This window comes from Cucurbita pepo, chromosome LG12 (genome assembly GCF_002806865.2).
Source record: "Cucurbita pepo subsp. pepo cultivar mu-cu-16 chromosome LG12, ASM280686v2, whole genome shotgun sequence".
Classification (NCBI taxonomy): Eukaryota; Viridiplantae; Streptophyta; class Magnoliopsida; order Cucurbitales; family Cucurbitaceae; genus Cucurbita; species Cucurbita pepo.
Genome location: NC_036649.1, coordinates 7,906,906 through 7,926,711, shown reverse-complemented (window position 1 = coordinate 7,926,711; position 19,806 = coordinate 7,906,906). Strand labels below are relative to the sequence as shown.

The 19,806-nt window shown below is 35.8% G+C and overlaps 3 protein-coding genes and 1 long non-coding RNA gene across 5 annotated transcripts; 1 reads left to right on the top strand and 3 right to left on the bottom strand.

Moving 5' to 3' along the window:
* Positions 1-988: 988 nt before the first annotated feature.
* On the bottom strand, positions 989-3,940 carry LOC111807471 (pectinesterase-like). Its single transcript, XM_023693210.1, has 2 exons — positions 2,900-3,940; positions 989-1,816 (listed from the first exon to the last, which is right to left on the bottom strand). Exons 1-2 carry the CDS (start codon positions 3,873-3,875, stop codon positions 1,122-1,124), a joined length of 1,671 nt encoding a protein of 556 aa, XP_023548978.1. The 5' UTR covers positions 3,876-3,940; the 3' UTR covers positions 989-1,121.
* A 5,139-nt stretch (positions 3,941-9,079) lies between these two features.
* On the top strand, positions 9,080-11,616 carry LOC111807470 (probable pectinesterase/pectinesterase inhibitor 7). Of its 2 annotated transcripts, none has more exons than XM_023693208.1 (3): positions 9,080-9,670; positions 10,298-10,735; positions 10,905-11,616. In XM_023693208.1, exons 1-3 carry the CDS (start codon positions 9,118-9,120, stop codon positions 11,600-11,602), a joined length of 1,689 nt encoding a protein of 562 aa, XP_023548976.1. In that variant the 5' UTR covers positions 9,080-9,117; the 3' UTR covers positions 11,603-11,616. The 2 variants fall into 2 exon arrangements, with proteins under 2 accessions (XP_023548976.1, XP_023548977.1); XM_023693209.1 differs by having other exon boundaries at positions 9,583-9,670; positions 10,207-10,735.
* A 95-nt stretch (positions 11,617-11,711) lies between these two features.
* LOC111807469 (probable ethylene response sensor 1) lies at positions 11,712-15,953 on the bottom strand. The gene is made up of 6 exons (XM_023693207.1): positions 15,805-15,953; positions 14,328-15,250; positions 12,995-13,363; positions 12,657-12,923; positions 12,464-12,591; positions 11,712-12,226 (listed from the first exon to the last, which is right to left on the bottom strand). Exons 2-6 carry the CDS (start codon positions 15,234-15,236, stop codon positions 11,989-11,991), a joined length of 1,911 nt encoding a protein of 636 aa, XP_023548975.1. The 5' UTR covers positions 15,237-15,250; positions 15,805-15,953; the 3' UTR covers positions 11,712-11,988.
* Positions 15,954-17,809: 1,856 nt separating this feature from the next.
* LOC111806876 lies at positions 17,810-19,332 on the bottom strand. Its single transcript, XR_002816890.1, has 3 exons — positions 19,082-19,332; positions 18,600-18,703; positions 17,810-18,267 (listed from the first exon to the last, which is right to left on the bottom strand). It is a non-coding gene; the product is annotated as an uncharacterized LOC111806876 (long non-coding RNA).
* Between the last annotated feature and the right edge of the window lie 474 nt (positions 19,333-19,806).

Here is a 19,806-nt window from a genome sequence, read left to right as displayed (position 1 = left end):
GTATGTTGCGGGGAAGTTTGTTCGTGTGGAGATGGGAAGTTCCCTTTGCCCCAAAAATTGGAATCACAGGGGGCATTTATGAGCCTCTGACCACCCAACCAAGACTTGTGACATTCTATTCCACATGTATCTGTCAACCACACTACTAATCCATATCTGGGTTTTGTATGTAATAGTCCAAATCCTAAAACCATCACTAATCGATACTAATCGATACTGTTCGCTTTGATCCGTTTCGTATCGTCACCAATCTTATGATTTTAAACTGCATCTATTAGAGAAGTTTTCACTCTTATAAGGAATGTTTAGGGTTTAAGGTTTAGGGTTTAAAATTTAGGGTTTAAAGTTTAGGGTTTAGGGTTTAGGGTTTAGGGTTTAGATTTAGGATTTAGGGTTTAGAGTTTAGGGTTTCGTTGCTCTCTCTGATCATTGTGGGATCTCACATAGCACCTGGTATTCTCCTACATCTCATGCAACAAAGTGTACCTTTTTTTTCAGTAGCTCGATCATATAAACTCTTAAATTAAGCGTGTTTTTTTTGCTAGGAACAATCGTCAATTAACCTTAAATTTAAATTTAACAATTGAAAATAAATAAATGAAAATGGAATAGACCCATTTGTTAGGAAGAAGTGTTTAATTAATTTAGGTCTGAAAAAGCTGTTGATAGCAACCTGGCATGGGAGAGCAGCAGTCAACAAAGAATCATAAAAAGCAGTGGAAAAATAATTATTATTTTCTTTTTCTTTTTTATTTTTTAACTTTAATCATTGGACTATTCTTTCTTTCTTTTATTTATTTATTTATTTATTTATTTTCACCATATTTTTAACCCTTCCTTTTATTTATTATTATTTATTAATATAATAATTCACTTTTTTTTTTCTTGTTTGACTAACTCATACCCTTCCTCAAATTAAGGCTTTAATTTTCATTAAATCATCTAATTAATATCATTAATTAGTTGATTTTTGTAAAAAGATTGAGAATATTTGTTCATAATAACTCGTTAAATATATAATCTTAGATTAACAACTTTTAACTTCTTCCAACAACGTCAAACCATTTTAGTCACTACAAAAACAGAAAGCATCGAAACATTGCACCTTCAAGGGATAACGGTCAAGCCAAGCCGGAGAAGAAAGGAATTTCGGTCGAGTTCAGCCACTCACTACCTTGTATAAACGCCTCCACCGTAAACTGACTCGCTTCCGTTGAGTTAGTAATGACCCGATAACCTGGCCAAGTGACTCGTCCAGTTGTATTAGAACCAGGCCCACGATTCAAATACTCCCCATAATACAAAGTATCTAATGCGAATGTCCCACTCCACTCAAGCCATCCGACTGGCTCAACCAACTGCCCAATAAATGACTTGAGAAAAACCGTCCTCGAGTAGAGCTTCCAGGGTCGACCTAAGTAAGTTCTGAAAGAGGGAAGAACTGGGATCAAATCAGAGGCGGCTTCAACCTTGCAATTGAGGATTGAGATTCCGGTATTTTGGTTAGGATCCTCACGACCTTGAGCTGTGAATATGTTGCGTTGGTTTGAGTTGGGTTTTCGAGCGTAGAGATTGCAGTTTTGGAAGACGACTGCAGCGTTACCGAAGATGAAGTCGACGGTGCCATAGACGTCGCATTCGCGGTAGAATTGACGGAGAGAATGGACGTAGAGAGTGTCTTGATAGCCGATGAAGCTGCATTGGTAAAATGCTGAGAAGTCGGAGTTGCTTCGGAAGGCTACGGCTTGGTGCTTGCTTGGACCAGCAAAGTTTTCGAATGTTATGCCTTTCGCTATGAACCCATTGCCGACCGCGGCTGAACATAGTAACTAACATATGTTATTATTCTCGAAAAAAAAATAAAAAATTATAAGACCAAATAAAAAAGTAGATTTAAAAAACATTTATAAATTTATAGAATAAATTTAAAAATTGATTGAAAAAGGCAACTGCCCTTTTTTCCGGAGATTGGCAATCTTATCCAACCCACATGCGGTTCGCCCATATTAGCGGCTTTTGGGCCATACTGGGCCCACTGGGCCCACTGTACTCGCCTTCCCCTACCCTTCTGCCACTTTCAAAATAATTAATAAAAAACATCCTTAAATTTTCAAAAAATTCAATAATAATTTTAAATGTTTTAAAAATTATCAAACTATCAATAATATTTCAAAAATATTTTTGAATTAATTTTTTTTTATTAATACCTTTTAATTTTTATTTTTATTTGAAAACACCTATAACCTTAACCCTTAATTTTTATAAATAAAAAAATTCAAAAAAATTTATCGTCAATATATAAATCAAAACCATCTATTATCTAGAGTTACTTTTAAAAGTTTATTAATATTTTTAAATGGATACTACAATTATTATTTTTAAAATATTTAATGACATTTAAAAAAGTTTAAAAATTATATTAATGAAATTTTGAAAGTTTGACAGGAATTTCTCAAAATTAAAAGATATTTTTTAAATAAAATATTAACAATTTCAGCCACAAAAAAACAAGAGTGTTTTTAAATTTTTAATTTTTTTTTTTAAATTTTAAAATATTATTAAATTTTTAAAATTTAATTTTTTTTATTTATTTATTAGTTTAGTCTATTTTATATTCAACCATTATCTACTGATTTCCCTTTTCTATTTTAAATTTTTATTTTCTTTTTTAAGTTTCAATTCTATACCTATTTATTTTCTAAAATTAAAAAAAAAAACACATTAAATTAAGAAACGTTTTCTAATTTTAAAATATTAGAACAGATCCAAAATTATGATTAATAAATAAATAAATTATTTCAGAGGCAAGATCTGATGATCGTCAGGTGGTCTCATCATTTTAATGAAAGTAATTAATTATTAATTTATTAAAAAAAAAAAGAGTGAAACGGAAACTAACCGACGGTGGCTGATCGGAAGGTAGTCCAGCCGTCAACGACATTCCGGTTGGCCTTTATCAGCGTCTTGCCGATCCCGTCGCCGACGAACACCAAGTTTGTCTTTTTCCGTTCTATTTCCACATTCTCAAAATAGGCCCCTGCTTTTATGTATATTACAAACCTGGTCGTGCTCGAATTTGGAGCGGCGGCGACAGCCTCGCCGACAGTGGTGAAATTCCCGGAGCCATCCTTCGCCACCACCAAATTGAACTTTGTTTCATTCACCGCCGCCTGCAACAATCTCCGATCCTTAACGGAAACCCACATCGGAAACCCACCTCTCACCGCCCCATACTCCGGCAACACCTCTTCCGCCGTGGCAGCCCGTTTAACTCCAGGGATTTTCTTCAGCATAGCCAAATCAATACTCAAATGCTGTTCGATTTTCCCCAAATACAGCTCCACCCGTTTCCTCACAGTCCCGGAACTATTATAGAACCCATCAAGACAAGTCCGGTGGTTAGTCATGGCGGCGCTGACCAACGTCAACAGATCGTGGGAGTGGCGGGCGGCGGACTGCGACGGTGATAGATCGTAAATCGAAGTTTGGAGTTCGGCAATGCTGCCATCGAGAAGCTCAAGGCAGTCATCGAGGGCGCGGCGGTCAGTGGGACTCAGACCTCCGTAGAAGAGAGTCTTGAGCTTGGAGCAATTGGCGTAGGCACCGTGAACCTCGTCGTTGGTGAAGTTGAGGGCGGAGCCGGCGAGCTTTTCCGGCGAGAGGGAGGCGAGTTGGGGAAAAGAGGAGAGCTTTGAGAAACAGAGATTTGGAAACAGAGTGCCATTGCAAAGGGATCGAGCGGTTTGGTGGGTTTGGGGATTTGAAGAAATGGGTTTGAAGGAGCAAAGGATAAGAACGGAAAAGAAGGTGAAAATGGCGGAAATGGAGGCGGTGGGATTTGAAGAGCTTTGAGCTCTGTTTCTGAGGCCGTACATGTCTGAAACAGAGAGAGGAGGGAAGAAGATGAAGGGGAGATTTATGTGGCTGTCAAGAAGGAAGATGAAGAGTAGATTTATAATATTTCTTACTTTTTAAAATAATAATTTATACTTCCAAAATTTTTGGAACCATTCCCAAAATATTTATAATTTTATTAATTAAATCTAGTTTAATCAATATTGAACCGTTTAAAATTTTAATCGATAGAATTATAAGTTTTGTGTCATATTTTTTTTAAACTAAATTGATATAGTTACCATAGTTTCAGAAATTGGCATGGTTAGTTGCCTCCTGATCCATGACAGACAGCTTGTCTTTAGCTTAGCTGCCTTATCTTATTTCACCCTTTCAGACTACCTTTTATTATCTCAGGGCTTATACAGACGTGCTTTGCTTCATTGATCTATCTAATCTAAAGATGTAGTTGATATGCGATCTCTCTGTTTTCACTGTTTCTCTTTACCCTTCTCTATCAACGCATCTAAATCTGTGTTGGAGGGAATGTGGGGCGATGGAGTTTTTGTATGAGCATTAATGGTTATCTCATCGCGACATCTCTGACATTTGGCCAAAAATTATATATAATCTTAAGGGTATTTCTTACGACGGTTCGTTAGGTTAGAATCTTCGTCCCAAAAATTAAAATTAATAATTTTGAGTTGGATCCCATCCAATGTGGACCAATGTGGAGAAGGGAAGACAAAAGCATCAACAAATTATTAAAATTAAGCCTTTTTCTTTCTTTCTTTTGCATCTATGGTTCTTTTTTGGCCACTTTTCTTGATCTGTTACTATCAAAATTATCTTTTATTTTAAAAAAAATAATAAATAGTTCTAATTTGTTGGTTTTTAAATTACCCATTTCATCTCTATAATTTTAATATTAGTCTAATTTTTTAAAAATAATTTAGATTTAATTTTCTCGGATGAAAAAAATTAATTAAAAAAAGTACGTAAAAGATATAATTTTTGAAGATTAAACTTTTGATCTGAACGTTATAATGATATATTTGTTCGATTAAAATATTCAAGGTACTGACTTGCTCGTTTAAAGGTTTTTTTTTTTTAAGATAAAAGTTTAAAATTTTGAGTTATTTATATTAATTTAATATTTTAAAAAATTAAGAGAAATTTTTGTTTTAAAAAGGAATCTTAGAGGGAAAATGGTGACTTTTGCAAATAGAGACAAGCTAGGGAACACCGACAAATTAGCAGAAATCTTAGGGACTGAGAAGAAAAAGAAAAAAAAAATAATAATTAAAAAAAGTAAATAATTAGGGTTAGTTTAAATTATTATGGCCTTTTTGGGTTGATTGACACGTGGGTGGGGGAATCACATGACATCTCAATTTAGCTTCATTTACAAGCAACAGAATCAATCTTAACCCCACAAATACATTCATTTTCTTATCATATAATATGTAATTTTGTAACGTTTGATTATAATTTAGGAAACTATATAATTCACATGAAATTATTAACATTTCATTTTTAGTAAACTAGTATTTTTCCATATCATAGTACGCGACAATCAACTTGCATTAAATAAAGTAGGCTATCGACTAATGAAGTAGGTTACCGGAATTATCGTAATTATTTTATTTTATTTATTTTTAGTTAATAAAAGAAATTAAATTTTTATAGAGTTACAAATTAGGTGGCTCAACAGTAAGGCCATAATTTCTTCATTATTGTGTCTTCAAACCATTTTTGGCCCATACGCCCTTAACTTGAATCACATGTCATGTCCTCTTTTATTTTAGAGATTTGGTTGTGACATTCATCGTGTATTTATATCATTAAATTTGATGATACAATCTTACGTTGGTCACACAGTAAAAATATATATTTGTATGGTAAAATATTATAATTTTAATTTTTTTAATTTTTTTTTTATATATATATTCTCTGTATATATAGAAGCCTTCTTGCTCTTCATAATACNCAAATAGCTCTAAGATGAAAAAGAAAAGAAAGGCCTTCCTTTAGGCCCTAAATTCTCATATGGGCCTATAATTCATTGTTATTAATGTGATTGAAATGTCACATTTATTAAATTAATAAGTGATAATTTTGACCTAAATTGTCACAAGAGAATATAGGATAAAATAAGCATTAACATAAATTAATTAAAAAATTATTGATTATAGATTTAGTCTATATAATTTGGATAAATTTGTTTCAAAAATTAGAATTTAGATTATAAAAATTATTTATTACAAATCGATTTTGCAAAGTTAGAGGTCCTTCTAATATCCTTGCAAAAAAAAAAAAAAAAAAAAAAAAAAAAAAAAAAAAAAAAAANTGATTCCAATGAAGAGTAGGTTAGAAGATAAATAACTGTTAGATCGATCTTGGAATCTATGATGGTCACTCTTAGATATAAAGACGACTCAGTCCATAATTAGTTTGATCATAACTAATACAATGAATCGAATTTAAACATCAAACTTAGAGTAAGGTTTAAAAACATAACACCAAAAAAGTTTCAAAATTGAATATTACATCCCATTAAATAGACAAAAAAAGATAACAGAGTTCAACTATAAACTACCAATAAAATCTATTAAATACAAATAGAAAAAAATAAAAGAAAGACATAAATAAGTTCAACTACAAACAGAAGCAAAAAGCTTTCAAACCAATTCTGAATGTCGAGTGATATTTTGGATAACTCTATTCTTTTATTGATTTGATACTTAAATCTTATTTGTAATTGTTCCGTTCAATCGAGTCCATGTAAATGATCAGTGGTTGGATTCGTATCAATTTTTTTTTTTTTTTATTTCTTCTATTAAAATCAAAAGATGAAAGATGAAAATAAAAATTTAAAATGTAAATATAAAAGAAAGAAATATGATTGAAGTCACCAGTGAGGAATCCTTGGGCCGTCGGCGGCAGTGGCGGTGGCGGTGGGGCCGCCGGTGGTTTATGTACAGGACTGTACAGTCAACACTGAAAGAGAAGACCGCAGACAGGCTGTGATTCTCAAACCAAAACACTTCAATTTCAAATCATAACCCAATTAACAAGTTAGATTTTTTTTGACTTTGTTTGGCTTATATGTTATATTTCCAAACACTTATTTGTCTAACTTTTCTCCTTCATAATTGAACTCGAGAGAGATTGAAAGAGAGCGACCGACCCAGATTAAGATATTTATAGCGAAACCTTTGTTCAGTATTAATGTGATTGACGATGTTATGAAAATGATGTTCAAATTATCACAACATGTTGTAATTCACGTCGATGAAAGCATAATCTTGCTTCTAAAATGCTTTGAATCTCAAACAAGTGTTATTGTCTTGAGATATTCGATCAACAAGATAATCCGAATCTTAAATTGTATCGTACATGATGACAACTCAACGTAGCTCGGTAGAGTCCTCCTATGATCCCACCTCCTCGACTCGACACAATCTAAATACTTTTCGATCGGCAACAAACATTAAATTTAATTTGTCGGTTGAATTACATTTTGAAATAAAAATAAATGAGACATTTATAATAAACTTAGCCTCCTAATTTGACCATGGATAATTGAAGCATCACGTCCCTTTGTCTTTATGATTTAAAATGATGTGGGCTCCATGATTATAATATAATATTTACTCAAAATATCTTAAACTTCATAATTATAATTATAAAATATTAATTAATATTAACCTATTGTTGTTATTTATTAAAATTTCACCTTCTTAAAAAATTAATTGAATTTATTAGTACTGTTTGACTTTCTCAAAAAATAATTTTAAAAAATGCAAATAATAATAAATAGACGCGGTTTTGAATATTCCAAGTCAACCCTGTGTTATTTTTCAAAAATAATTTCGTACTATTTGATTTATTTTTATATCCATAATTATTATTTTTATAAACTAATAATAAGGATTAAGCCTTAATTAATATATTTTAAATAAAATTAAACTAATAATTTAGTAAGAAAAATTTAAACCTAATTATGAATTATGTAACTACACGTGGTTGGTCCCACGTAAATGAAGTTACGTATGTTTTACTTAATATCTACAATGACTATGTTTTATAAGAAGATGCTAGATGTGACATTTTTTTTAATTTTATAAAGAATGTATCGATATTTTCATAAATATAATATATAATATAAATAATAAGTAGTTTGACTAAATAATTAATTTAATTATAAACTCGACTAAAGTAAGAATAATGTCACATTTGATTTTATTAATTAAAAAATATAGAATATTGCTGTTAGTGGTTTTTTGTATTACTTATAAAAAATATTATTAAAAAATTAATTATTTTACCGTCTATCAATATTTTATAGATTATTTTTAAATTTTTTAATGTTACTATCAAAAGTTTATATTTATTTTTAAAACGATAGCAATTATAAAGAAAATTTTTATTTTTTTAAAACTAGTTAAAAGGTATTTTTTATTTTTTTTAATTAAAAAAGGGAATTATAAATGGAGCATAAACTAAATTGCTTTTCTTAAAATAATTATTAAAAAGAATAAGAAAAAGAAAAGAAAAAAAAAAACAAAAAACAAAACATCTGCATGCCAGCTTGCAAATCTTGTCACTTTTCAACGTAACCAAACACTCTCCCTTCCTCTTTTGTCCATTCTATCAACGCGCTTTGCTGTTCTTCCATTTGGCACCATTTCATTTTTCTTCTATTTGTTAGATGAATACGACTCACTGCAATGATATGATATTATTTATTCGAATTTTCATCATTCAACACTATGCTCGTAGGTTGATTTTTCTATGCATCCCGATCAAGGTCTCACAAACGTGCATTTCCCTTATGTATCCATACAAGATACTACCTGACCTACCGACAAGATTGGTGAGACTTGGAAAGGCAACCCGATTGGGAGTCTGAGGATCCATAGTACCACACTCTTTTCATGCTCGTAGGTTGACTTCCCTAGCATCTGGACTAAGGTCTCACAAACGTGCATTTCTTTTATGCATTCAGCCACTTCACTGATGTGAATAGTATAGTCATTTCAAGGCATAATACGACCTATAGGCAAGACCGACGAGATTTGGGAAGGCAATCTAATTGGGAATTATATGGTGTATAGTACCTACGAGACTAAATATTCATCCTTTTAGAAATCGGGAAGGAATCTTTTGTAAAGACCGAACACATTGAAAATTCGATCCAATGCTTCCTCGTCCTATAAATGCATACAAACCCCATTACTCCATTCCCAACACAAATCTCAAAACCCTCTTCTTTCACCAATGGCGGCTGCCCCACCCACCACCGCCGCATTCTACTCTCTCCTCCTCATCTCCCTCTACATCACCGCCGCTGGAATCTCCACCTCCGCCGCTCCCACCGGTTCGGAGTGCAGCTCGGCCCCAGATCCCTCCTACTGCAAATCGGCCCTCCCAAACCAAACCGGCAATGTGTACTCGTACGGACGGTCGTCCGTCAGAAAGTCGCTGTCGTCGTCGCAGAAGTTCCTCCGGCTAGTGCAGAAGTATCTCCGGTCCCGGTCGTCGCTGACAGTGGCGGCAGTTAGGGCGCTGGAGGACTGCCAGCTGCTGGCGGGACTGAACATAGATTACCTGACGACGTCGTTCCGGACGGTGAACTCGACGAGCTGGACGCTGCCGGAGATGAAGGCGGAGGACGTGCAGAGCCTGTTGAGTGCAATATTGACGAACCAACAGACATGTTTGGATGGGCTTCAGGCGACGGCGGGGTCTTGGTCTCTCAAAAATGGCCTTTCCCTCCCACTTGCCGCTGACACCAAGCTCTACTCTATGTCCTTAGCCTTTTTCACCAAAGGTTTGCGTTTATTTTATTAATATCCTATTATTATTATTATTATTATTATTATTATTATTATTATTATTGAAAATTATTAGCTATTTTAGAGAATGATCATGAGTTTATAACTAAAAAAATACATTTTCATCGACACGAAACATTTTAGATAAGCCTAAACAAAGTCACGAGAGCTTATGTTCAAAGTGGACAATATCATACTTACCATTATGGAGAGTCGTGATTCCTAACATGGTATCAAAGTCATGTCCTTAACTTAGCCATGTCAATAGAATTTTTGTTCAAGAACTACAGAGGAGTCGAGCCTCAATTCTGTTCGAAAGCTTCGTAGGTTTCAAAAGAGACTCTATAGCATACAATTATTATACCATTGTGAAGAGTCGTGATTTCTAACAATAATAATAATAATTATTATTATTTAATAGACGAGGTTGTTCGAGAGCTTCATAGGCTTCAGGAGGGACTCTATAACGTAGAATATTATATTATTGTAAGAGTCGTGATTATTATTAATTATTATTATTATGATTTAACAGGGGAGGCTGTGCGAGAGCTTGCTCGAGGAGATTCCTTAACTATTATTATTATTATTATTATTTAACATTATTGATTTTTTATTCTCCACAGGTTGGGTACCAAAGAAGAAGAAAAAACCGACATGGACTTCAGCCGGGAGACAGGGCGGGTTCAGCAACGGACGAATGTCACTCAAAATGTCCAGCAGAACCAAAGCGATTTACGAGACGGCAACTCGCCGGAATCTGCTGCAGACCGACGACGGTGGCGACGATCAGATTTCGGTTAGGGACATCGTCGTCGTCAGTCAAGACGGCAGCGGAAATTTCACAACCATTAATGAGGCGATTGCGGCGGCGCCGAACAACTCTGCTCCGACGGACGGCTATTTCTTGATCTTCGTGGATGCTGGAGTTTATGAAGAATACGTGACGATTGCGAAGAATAAGAGGTACTTGATGATGATCGGAGATGGGATTAATCAGACCGTCGTCACTGGTAATCGGAACGTCGTCGACGGCTGGACCACTTTTAATTCCGCCACATTTGGTAAGTGTTTCCACAATTTAAAATTCGTTAAATAATAAATTAATAAAGAATTTTAATAATTTAATAGGAAAGACATTTTTTAAGCAAATACAAAAATTATTAACAATTAAAGTAAAATAAAAGGTTTATCAAACCGGGTCTCATTTACCCGTTTTCGTGTCATCACCAGCGGTGGTCGGACCCGGATTCGTAGCGGTAAACATGACATTCAGAAACACCGCCGGAGCAATAAAACACCAAGCCGTGGCCGTCCGGAACAGCGCCGACTTATCAACATTCTACCTCTGCAGCTTCGAAGGCTACCAAGACACCTTATACACCCACTCCCTCCGCCAATTCTACCGTGACTGCGATATTTACGGCACCGTCGACTTCATCTTCGGCAACGCCGCCGTCGTCTTACAGAACTGCAACATCTACCCGCGTCTGCCGATGGCCAACCAGTTCAACGCCATCACTGCCCAAGGCCGGACCGACCCAAATCAGAACACCGGCACCTCAATCCACAACTGCCGGATCACGGCAGCCGATGACCTCGCAAACAATAGCGGCGCCAGAGTGAACACGTTCCTCGGGCGGCCATGGAAGGAGTACTCGAGGACGGTTTATATGCAGAGCTTTATGGATGATTTGATTAATCCGGCGGGGTGGAGGGCTTGGGATGGAGATTTTGCTTTGAACACTTTGTATTATGCGGAATTTGGGAATTTTGGGCCGGGATCTAACACGTCGGAGAGGGTTAATTGGGTGGGATTTCATTTGATTGATGATACTGATGCTGGGAATTTCACGGCGGGGAATTTTTTGATGGCGGACGATTGGGTGCCGCAGACCGGCGTTCCCTACACCAGCGGCCTCACGGAGTAGAAAAACAGGGGAAGATCTTCATTTTCCTTCTAAAATTTTTATAATTCCAAAGCCTAAGTGTATAGCTATGGAACAAACATGATTGATTCTTTTGAATATGGAAAAGATATCATAAACAAGATTATCTTATTAAAGGAACTAAAATTTGTATACTAAAATCCAAAACACCACAAAATGTTCATCTTTGATCATCAAGAGTTACAGGATAGATATCTTACATTATATGATGGCTGCCCATTTGGCATCCTTGTGTGTTCTCTGATTAATAACTGGTAACATTGCTCGAGAAGCAAAGGCGCAGCGACGATCGAGATGTATTTCTTTCAGCTTCAACGTATCCCTGCGAAAAATCCTGAAAGAGATTAGGAACTCCGAACGGATCGAGTTTAAAGACTTCTTTGGTACCGCGAACCGGAGAAGACAACTTGATCAGTTTCTCTGAAGATTGGTCTGTGTCCATGGAGATCTGCACTTCTGTGGTTTACAACGGGTGTAACTTGCTTGACTGATAAGTCATTTGGGTTAGCATTGCAGATCCCAAGTTTCACAATGAACACAGCCGTTGTCCCTTTTTCAGGGCCTTCGCTCTCCATCCAAATGTGACCTCCCATCAGATTTACAAACCTGATCCAACAGAAAGAAGATAAGGGGATGAACAGAAAGAAGTTGGCTCAGACCAATTATTTCATTTTGGAACATGACCCATATCACATAAACAGATACTTTTCGGGTCATCGTACGTTGGGTTGGATGATACCCGACAAACTGTTCGATGAAGCCGTCTATCTCATAACAGTGAAAAGTTAATAGCTACATTGTAACGGTCTCATCAAATAACTTTTTGTGATATCGAGGCAATACCGTTTACAAAGGGCTAACCCGAGTCCCGCACTACTATTTGTTCGGTTAGATCGTGTTTGTGACTGAGTGAATTTGGTAAACAGATGAGGAATGTCTTGGGGAAGAACACCACATCCTGAATCTTTAACCTGCACAAGAAGAACGTGTTCATTCACTGCCTCCTGTTCTTATTTTGATATGGGATAATACCAACCTGAACTCGCAGGTAAAAGTGACCATCGGATTGCATTGGATAGAATTCAGGAGGGCGCCAATCTCTTAGAGAGTCCAGTTTTGCAACAGATGCTATGATAGAAACATGACCTTCCTTAGTAAACTTCACACCATTTCCAACGATGTTCAAGATGATTTGCATAAGTCGCTTCTCGTCACCAACGGCACAGATGGGAAGATCTGATGCCAGAATCAACGCCATGGACAGCTTCTTAACCGAAGCGATGGGCTTTATCAGATCCATTGCCTGCAATGAAAAGCTTGATGATGTTAGGATAATGTCAGCTGAGAAAAGTAAGCTTAGATTCTAGAATTCACCTCTTTGAAAACTGCATGGAGATTGAATGATCCCAAGTCCAATACCAAGCTGCCATCTTCAAGTCTAGAAAGATCCAAGACATCATTAATCAGAGTGGCTAGAAGATTGCTACTCTTGAGTATTGTCTCTATCATCGCTCTTTGCTCTGGAGTCAGCTCGGTCTCTAAGAGCAGGGATGATAGAGCAATTATTGCGTGCATTGGTGTCCTCATTTCATGATTCATGACAGCCAGAAAGTCGTTACGAGCGTGAATCGCGGTCTCCGCCTCTCTTCGAGCTAAATCCAAAGCCACATTTTGGTCCATGAGCTGATCACGAGCAAGCATAGACTCTTCAAGAAGTGCAGCATGAGAAAGAGCAACAGCTACCTATATGGATATCAAGATTTTCATGATTTAGCAATTCCTGATAGCTGTTAATACAAGGAAACATGAAAACAGGTAACAAAAGGCATATATACATGAACAGATAAGAATAGCCAATAAAACATGACATTCTTGATACCGCAGCTCGGAATGCAGACAACAGCTTAGAAATTCTCTATGACATTTCATATAACTAAGAGAAACTACAAATCTTTGCATTATGAACAGATAAGAACTTCATGCTTTAATTTCAATAAAAAATTAGATAAACTAGATAACCCATTTAACCGCCCAAGTCTATCGCTAGATGATATTGTCCCCTTTGGCTCATTACATATCGTTGTCAGCCTCACGGTTTTAAAACGTGTCTGTTAGGGAGATGTTTCCACATCCTTAAAAGGAATGTTCCGTTACCTTCTCCAACTGATGTGGGATCTTACAATCCACCCCCCTTGGGGGTCTAGCGTTCTTGCTGGCATAACACTTGATGTCCGACTCTGATAACATTTGTAACAGCCCAAGCCCACTGCTAGAAGATATTGTCCCCTTTGGCCCATTACATATCGTCGTCAGCCTCAAGGTTTTAGAACGCGTTTGCTAGGGAGAGATTTCTAAATCCTTATAAGGAATGTTTCATTCCCCTGCCCAACAACTCAAAGCAACTCTTCTAAAGTTCCCTCAATTGCCAACCTTTTTGGATATGAAAGCTCTTGGCTCAAATCACTGAGCTCTTACTTGACAGCAAACCCAACAATGGCATCACTTACAAAGTGTGTCCCTAAGCGTAGCATGTGTATTCGTCTTCCTCAAGCATTAAGATCCTATCTTAAAATGCAACCTAATTTGTACTATTTATTAGAACTACAGATAATCAATTACTTATATACCTTAACTAACACTAGTTGTGTAAAATATGGCAGTCAAGGAGCAGTGTAGAGGTGCAGCAGAACAAGAAATTACACAAAACCTGGTCTGCGACTACATCGACAAGCTCCAACTCATGATCCCGCCATTTCCTAACGCTATCAGTAGGAAGGATTAGAACCATAATTGCATAGCTTCTAGAAGAGCCATCAGGCCAATTGTTCATTTGGAAATTTGAAAGGTTCAAGAGAGGAACTCGCACAGCAACAACTTCTGGTGCCAAATATCTTCCTCCAGCAGGAGGTCTCATCTTAGCCAATTGACAAGTGTACGGAACGCGTATGGCTCGATTACTATTGAATACATCATTGACAACGGGAAGATTTATAGGAATATTAGCTCCCACTGGTATCTGGTAGTTCAAAGCATGTGAAAGTTGTAAACTAAGTCCATTCCGTGATGGCATCCATAGAGCACATTCCTCAAGTCCTAACGTCTTCCCCAGCTCAACGAGTGTCGTTTTTAATATGGTATCCCGATCGAGCGTGCTTCTTATTTCATGAGTTAACATTCTAACATGCCTTCCAGTTTCTTCCTGAGTGAGAATAAGACCCATCTCCCTGTCAAGTTCTTCAGCCTTGTTCTTAAGAATCAACTCTCGAGTTTTGACACTCAAAAGATCAGGAATAATATGAACAAGCATTAACGCAGTTGCGCATGAAACAATAGCACAGGCAACTTTTGCAAGAGTCATCACCACAGCAACAGCCTTCGAGTGCATGGAGAATGTCCAAAGGTTTATGAAATGTGTTGCCCCACACAGAACAATAAAAGCACCAAATTGCATAAGCACCCATCTATAAGGAAAGAATGCTGACTTCTGCACAAAATATATAAGCTCCAATGGGATGGAGAAATAAGCAAGCGCAATTAGTACATCTGATATGTACTGATATTTCACTAAAAGTTCATCAGGAGGCCATTGGGTATCAATGCAATCACAGGACTCCATCACTCAGTACATATCTGAAAGTACAGAACAATAGAAACATGTCAAATCAGAGTATTTCAACATCCAAATCAACAAAGTTCATACTCTAATGCAATTAATCCTTGAATGTTCATATGGCACCTACAGAAAACTGCATCAAAATTTGCATCTAAAAGCAGCCAAAACTCAGTGAAATCACTCTAATACCCGCAAATTCCAACTAGAATCCAGGAAGTTGATTTCATAGATATATTACACTATAGATCCATCAGCAACAATAAGGTTAAAAAAAACCTTTCACAGCATACTATTTCCTGTCCGTTCAAATCTCAGATTATGAACAGAGAAATGCCGTAGTTAACTGAATCGAGGCCTGCCTCTGCTGCTACTGTCACCAAATGAACTAAAATCGTTCCAGTTCTATCTCCCAAATTAAATGGAAATCTCTCAAAAATAAAAAACAGAAACAACTGATTTTATGATCCATTTGCAAAAGGGAATAAAAAACAATGAAATCAAGCATAAATCGAAGAACAAAAAAAGAACAAAAACTAAAGAAAGAAGAAGAGTAGGAAATGAATTGGAATACCAAGTTTAAGAAGGATGAACTTGAAGAAGGCTAAGCTTCCATGTGAAGAAGAAGAAGAAGAAGCAGAGAGTTAATGGAGAAATGCTCAGAGCTAAGAGGGAACTGAACGGCAAAAAAAAAAAAGAAAGAGGGAAAGGAAGGCGAGTGGCCTTCACGGACGAAAAGAAGATACGGACATTCGCACGTGCGGCGCCTCACCGAGAACGTATGATATTGGTTCCTTTTCCTCTCTATTGGGCATAAAAATGGGTGCTTCACACGTGTAGAAAAAAACTAATAATAATTTTAATTAAAGGTAAAAAGTGTGTAATTTTTTTTTATCCCATTTTAAAATATATTAAAGCAAATTATTTTAATCCGTTTGATTAGAATAATCAATTAAAATCTTTTTATTTAATCATTTAGATGCAATAGTGTGATTAAATATAAAATAATTATGCCATGTGTCCAAGATCTTGAATTATTTAAATAAAGCAAAAGCCCTAATTTTTATTTAAATGTAATTAGTAATTTGATTAATTGAGGACATAGATTCAAACACGTAGGAATAAAATAAGATTAAGATACCAAAATGAGGACATTATATATTAATTTCTTTTTATAATTTTGGTGATTTAATGCAATAATCCTTCCAAAGAAAATAAAAAAAAGTTGGTCTTCATACATTGAACTTGCAAAGTTTAGCACACATGGTGGACCACTCTCTTTTTCTATCAATTCCCCAGTATCTTTGACCTTTTTGTTACCTTTTTGTTTTTAGTCAACATAAGTGCATAGCGGGCCATAACAGACACTATCTACTAGCGGTGGGCTTAGGCCATTACAAATGGTATCAGAGCTAGACATCGAAAATGGTGTGCCAGCGAGGACTTTGGCTCCCAAGAGGGGTGGATTGTGAGATCTTATATTGGTTGGTGCGAAAACACCTTCCTAACAGACATGTTTTGGAGTGGTGTGCCAGCGAGGACTCTGGCTCCTAAGAGGGTGGATTGTGAGATCCTATATCGGTTGATGTGAAAACATCTCCCTAGCAGACATGTTTTGGAGCGGTGTGCCAGCGAAGACTCTAGCTCCCAAGAGGGGTGGATTGTGAGATCCTATATTGGTTGTTGCGAAATCATCTCCCTAACAGACATGTTTTAAACCTGTTTGGCTAACGACGATTCATAACAAGCCAAAACATACAAATAAACACAAAACAAATAAACCTAAAATACATATTAGAAAGGTTGAAAGGTCGAAATTCTTTTAGATAATTCTAAGTTCACAGAACAAATAAACACAAATTCAAAGTTCAACGACTCAAACTTGTAAATTAAAATGAAAGAATCATATGACGAATATACTCTGAAAGAACGAATTTTAATAATCATTTCAAACACGTTTATAAATAAGTGATACTCATCAAGTCATAGAATATGATCTTAAAGCAATGAACCTATGACATATGGGTCAAATCAATGAAAGAGTGCATATTGATCAATGAATGAAGGAAGACATTTGTGGGGCTGTTTGGAAACATATTTCAATCTTCTCATTATGATATGCAGTACCTTTATTATTACCAACCAACCATTTGGATGATTTAGACATTATAATCAATGTCAAGCAAATTGAACAACTAGTAACATAAGGACTAAATTAATCATCAATTTTCGTCAATTTCATACCTGTTTAATCCCTTATACGTACATAAATAGTTTGTTTAACAGTATTTCAAACGAAAAGTCTATTAGAAGTTTCGACCGATCATGGTCGTCCACAGAGGTTGGCTCATAGTAAAGCTTTGCTTTAGGAGAAACAACACAAAATTAAGATGGAGATTCAAAGGAAAGCAAAGATTTCTCCCATTGATATTCACAATTGATGCTGCAAATATGTACGAGCCAAGTAAAGAATAAAACTGGTCCAAAGAAAAAGCCAAAAGCTTTCTCTATTCCCAAACCACATGGCAACCTTCTAACCTCTTCGAATTAAAATAGTCTCCAATAAACTAGAGGGAGTGAATACGATCTAAATGATTTTCCTTTCGGAGTTCGAAGCAAATCTTTCTTAAAGTTTTTATTGGTTCAGTTCAAACTTGGGACTACATCTAATCTTCTTCTCGAGACTGAGATTAGGTATGGGTAGAGCTTTGAGTTACCTCTAATCCACTAAGCTCCTCTCTCACGATACAAATATCTCTAAAAAAGTGTCATTGCTATTCTTATTTTGAAGCACCAAATAATGAATACATACACAAAAATAATCACTCATCGAATTTAAATTTTCACCATATAACATCCAGTTGAAAAAGTACCTTTTCTTCAAGGAAATCGATACAACGTTGCGATGTTACTGATGCAACGTTTTGTATGGCATCGAGCAGACAAGCTTTTTCTTGGGGGAGTGCATAGCATAAGACGTCGCACTAGTGTCTCAACGTTGTCTAATAACCTTGTGGACACATTTGACCCCACAATTCTGAAATGAATTTTCATGTGATTCAAAATAATAAGCCACAAAATAAATAGGCTGGGGTTTAGGATATAAAGTGTGTGCAAAAAGTATTATCACCGATAAATATGACAATTAACATAAAAATACTCCTAAACGTAAGTTGCAGATTATCCATGACATAAAATATACAAGTATGTACCTTTTGAGGCAGAAAAAATTAAAAACTATACTGAATATTTCTTGGAAATGGAACTACCAAAACAATGTACTATAACTAGGCCTCGAGATCATCCATCAGAACAATACTTGATAAACAATGTTACTATAGGCCTCAAGATTAGTACTCAGAACAGTACTTGATAAACATGTTACCTTCTCTAAGGTTGAAGGCTTCCATCTCCGGTCTTTGCATTTGTTAGACTCGAAAGAATATAATAAGGACTCGAGAAATCGACCCATCCTGTAAAAGAGAGAAAAAATAACAGTAATGTTTGATAGAATGTGTCAATGAACTCAGTTTTGATCTCCTTGACAACCAAACGAGATGTTTTTTCTTGAATGGACTAACAAATCCATTTTCTCCATTTGATCCTGAAACCGGACTCAAAATATCATCAAGAAAATTCCAATCAATCATGTCAAACGTATTTTTCAATATCAAATAAAGAGTGACAACCCAAAAAGATCACTGTAAAGAATAGATGGAGAGTAGATCTTCACTTTCCAGATGATGCAGTATGAAATTCAAACATCAGATCACATGTTCAACCGATCAAATAAGACCCATAAAGAACAAACACAAGAACTTTTTTAATATCAGAGCATTCCTTTCTCTTACTCATCCAGTTTCAAGAGGTGCCAGCAATTCCCTATTGGAGGAGTCTCGGTCATTATTTAAGGCTCACATGTCTTCTTGTAAAGCTCTTGTCCTAGTTTCTCAACCTCCTCCCTCACCTGCCAATGCAAGTCATCCCAACCTTGTAAAACCTATCAACCAAAGGAGTAGTAGCCTACGCCAACCTACATGGGGCCACCAAGATCATCCTTAGAAAAAAGCCTCGACTTTTCACCTAGGACTAGAAGCACATTTCCTAGAGAGAAATCAAAAGGACTGGAGCCTTTAGTGCTCTGAATTCCACTGACAGCATCTTCTTTATAATAAGTTTTGGACCAAGGAAATTTCAAGCTAGATTTTTCCTGCAAATTCAAAAATAAAATTGTCAACCTTAAATCCAACAAAAATTTCAGAGAACAAAATTAGAAAAAGAAAAGGATATGAAGAACAAAGAATTAGAACATGTTGAAATACATACCCTGTGCAGGACCAATTCCATCAGAGCTTCAGATACTAGCAGATCGAGCTAATGAGATAGGAAAGTGTCAAAAAGATATAAAACAAAACCAAAACCACGCATAGAGAAGAAATTCACATGTAAACGGAAGAAGAAACCAACTACAAATCAGTCGCTGTTCTGTAGATCCCTTCTTTTTCAAAAGAGTGTATGACATGAAGCAAGAGTCACAATCTTCTTAAGAAAGAATGAAATAAAGTTAAAAACAGAA